At 40.7% G+C, this 3,724-nt stretch overlaps 1 protein-coding gene across 1 annotated transcript in view; it reads left to right on the top strand.

Moving 5' to 3' along the window:
- Window positions 1-3,724, top strand: part of STK17A (serine/threonine kinase 17a) — a 37,839-nt gene that overhangs the window by 17,206 nt on the left and 16,909 nt on the right. Inside the window, exon 2 of the mRNA XM_015814253.1 lies at window positions 2,616-2,828. Coding sequence (XP_015669739.1) covers window positions 2,616-2,828 — 213 coding nt within the window. The remainder of the gene's footprint in view (window positions 1-2,615; window positions 2,829-3,724) is intronic.

The following is a 3,724-nucleotide window of genomic DNA, read 5'->3' as shown; positions in this document are numbered from 1 at the left end:
CCTTTACTGATAACTCACAGTACAAATACAAATCAAAGTCCAGGATAATTCCGAAGTGCTACAACAGAAGATTCAGTATTGTTCATCACAAGAGTTTCAAACGGCACACCCCTTGCTTATATAGCCTGTGGGGTGTGGCCCAGTGACTCAGCTGAAATCTCTGGCACGACGTTTTAGCTGCTGCGCACGTTTGTCCCTCTGACGCTGGCGTGGATCCACCCAAGACGTACCTTCCTCAGAGTCCGACACACCTGGCTCCTGGCCAATCCCAGAAGCACCTGGCTCCTGGCCGATCCCAGAAACACCTGGCTCCTGGCCAATCTCCTCTCCGTCGGAAGACACCGAAGGCTGCACCAGAGGGGAGGGTCCTGGAGAGGGAGGCCTGGCCATCTCCTCTACTTCATGTTCAGAGCCTTCCTCCTCCGATGATAGGGGCCCACAGGACGGAGCCACAACAGGTGGTAAGTTTGACTTCGGTTGTCTGCAGCCTAGTGACAAGCCATATTTCTATGGCCGGTCTTTCGTCCGCCAGTTTGGAGGGCTGCCCCAGATCAAGCGGAAGGGCTACTGCCCTCTTGAGATCAAGCAGGGGTCCCCTCCTTGCTTGTCACCCCTACAGGGCAACTCTCGACCCTTTCCAGGGTCCCCCAGTGGAGCAAAACCGAACACGGAAGACGGAGCTTGCCTTCCATCGGCGGCCGCGATGGCAAACCGGAAGTGGTCAGACACTTTTTGATAAAGGTGTACGGTATCTCTTTTGTTGGATTTTTTTCAGTTGGGATTCAAGCCCACATATGGAACAGAAACAGCATTGGTCATATTTTTTAATGATCTGTTATTCAAAATGGAGGTGGAATAGAAGTTGTGGATCTATTTTTGCTGTACTTGATCTCTTAGCAGCTTTCAATACCATCAATCATGATATCTTTCTAAATTAGCTCAGGAAATTGGGGGTGGTGGGTCAATTCCAGATGTTAATGATTGGAAAGGTCTGCCTTGGATCCCTATTGTGTGATGTGCTGTGGAGTTCAGTGCTCTCCTATCTCCCATTACATGAAGCCATTCTTCTCAATGTTTACATGAGACTGCTAGGTGGTTCATCCGACCCAAGGATCAGGTATCATCAGTACATAGATGATACCCAATTATATAGGTAATCCTTTAATGGCTACTGTAAAAATTGTCATAAAATTACATCTGAGTTGACTTACAATGGAAATTCCGGTCCCATTTAGTTGTATGTTAAAAAATAACTGTCCATTTCTGCTCCTGGGGAATTAAATGATGCAGTGAATGTTTTATCCCAGTGCCTGGAGGCTGTGACGTCTGCATGGGACAAAACAGCCTGCAACTGAACCCTGGCAAAGTTCGTGATTTTGAGTTTTGGGTCTTACCAGTTCAAGGATTATAACATCTTTGATATTAGATTGGTGATACTGCCTGAGACACACCCGGTGCATAATTTGGGGGTCCTTCTAGACTCATAAGTCATGCTCAAAGAACATGTGACAGTCATAGTTAAGAGGGTCTTTGCACAGCTTCATATTATGAACCAGGTGTACCGCTTCCTACACTGGGATATTCTACTCACAATCATTCATATCCTAGTCACTTCCAGATTGAACTACTGTAATATGCTTTACATGGCTGTCCTTGAAGACTTTCTTGGGAATTTCAACTAGTACAGAATGCCGTAGTGTGGCAGTTAGGTGTGCTCCTGGAAGACTGCATACCTTTGCTGAATGAGCTGCATTGGTTGCATGGGGTCAGGTTATCTGAGGGACCGCCTTTTCCCAATTATATAAGGCTGTCCCATTAGATCTGACAGGGAAGGCATTTTACAGGTTCTGTCCACCAAAAATTTGGTAGGTCCCAAGAGGCAGGCTTCCTCTTTTTTAAAAAAAATATATTTTATTGATTTTTTCACAATTACAATCTTTAATGTTTAGTTGTCTGGGTTCACATATTTAACAACAATAATAATACTATTTCCATTCCTACTCTTTACTCTGTTTTTCTAGCCATTTGTAAAAATTATCCCATGTTTGAAAATATTCTGAATCTTGTTTCCCTTTTATTTTCAATGAAAGTCTATCCATTTCTGCACAGTCCAGAATTTTCTTAATTATATCTTCCTCAGGTGGTGTTTCTTCATTTTTCCAATACTGAGCAAATGTAATTCTCGCTGCTGTTAGTGCATATAATATTAAATTTACACATTCTTTATCATAGTTTTCTGAGATTATACCCAAAAGAAATAGTTCCAGTTTGTAGTCTACATGTTTTCCTAACATTCTGTCTAACCACGTAGGTATTTTTGACCAGAGTTTTTTTGCTTTAGGACATGTCCACCAAAGGTGGTAATATGTGCCTGGCTTTTGTCTACATTTCCAACAATTGCTAGACATATTTTTAAACGTTTTTGATAATCTTGCAGGTGGTAAATGCCATCTATAAAATATTTTATATACCGTATTTTCCGGCATATAAGACGACTTTCTAAACCCTGAAAATCTTCTCAAAAGTCGGGGGTCATTAATTGGGAGTACTCTGGTGGACTGATTATACTTTAAATGTGCATCCAATTTATCTCTTCTCCTTCTCTCCAATTGTAGGGGGAAATTTGCAGTAGTAAGGAAATGTATAAACAAAGAGACTGAAAAAGAGTTTGCGGCAAAGTTCATGAGGAAAAGAAGAAAAGGCCAAGACTGTCGAATGGACATAATTCATGAGATTGCAGTCCTGGAATTAGCACAATGCAATCGATGGGTTATTAACTTGCATGAAGTATATGAGACGCCAACAGAAATTATTTTGGTTTTGGAATAGTAAGTAATACCTTTGTATGCTTTAGTATAGTATGTTTGGACTTTAATATATGCTTGATGAAATAATTTCAATTTCCCTCTAATTTATTTTGATTTTATTCTGCTTATCTCTGGAGCTCTGAACCACATCCAAGCAGTGAACAAGCCAAGAACAAAGAACATGAGAGATGATCATATGAAAGTATAGAATAAGGTTTCAGCTTTGTAACAGAAAATTATGCCAAAAAGATTGGAGTTTACTAATATGGTAGCAGAAGCAAAGTGCCCCAGATAAATGACTTGAATTCCTTTTTTTTGTAGTATTTTTATTAAAAGATTTAGATAGAATAATAAAATATAAATACAAGTTAATAAGAAAAAAGGGAATAAAGTTTTTATGTGTGTGTGTGTATCCTCAAGAATGCACTTTCCCACCCTCATCATGACAAATAAAAACAATTTCATAATCTCTTCATCTTCTCTTATTAAAAAATGTAACACTCTTCATTTTACAACACATCTGTTAACAGTAGGCAAATTAAATAAACAAATCTTTTCCAATCCAATTATCAGCAAAAAGCCCAGAACTCTAAAATATTAGAATTAATTAGCTGACTGATTGCTGTAAGTATAAAGAGGGAGATTCCCTTTTTTTTCTCCTTTTTTTCCCGTGTGTCCTATATACTGTTTAGTTTCATGCTTTTTCTTTCTGGATGATGACCAAGACTGCTGTAAATTTTATATATACCGTATATACTCGAGTATAAGCCGAGTTTTTCAGCCCATTTTTGGGGCTGAAAAATGCCCCCCTCGGCTTATACTCGAGTCAGCGTCTCGAGCGGCGGCGGCGGGAACGAACCGGGCGGCGGCGGCGGCGGCGGGAACAAACCGGGCGGCAGCGGCAGCGGCAATGAGTG

The sequence above is a fragment of the Protobothrops mucrosquamatus genome, unplaced genomic scaffold (genome assembly GCF_001527695.2).
Source record: "Protobothrops mucrosquamatus isolate PMUCROS unplaced genomic scaffold, P.Mucros_1.0 scaffold232, whole genome shotgun sequence".
Classification (NCBI taxonomy): Eukaryota; Metazoa; Chordata; class Lepidosauria; order Squamata; family Viperidae; genus Protobothrops; species Protobothrops mucrosquamatus.
This window is presented reverse-complemented; position numbering and strand designations above follow the sequence as displayed.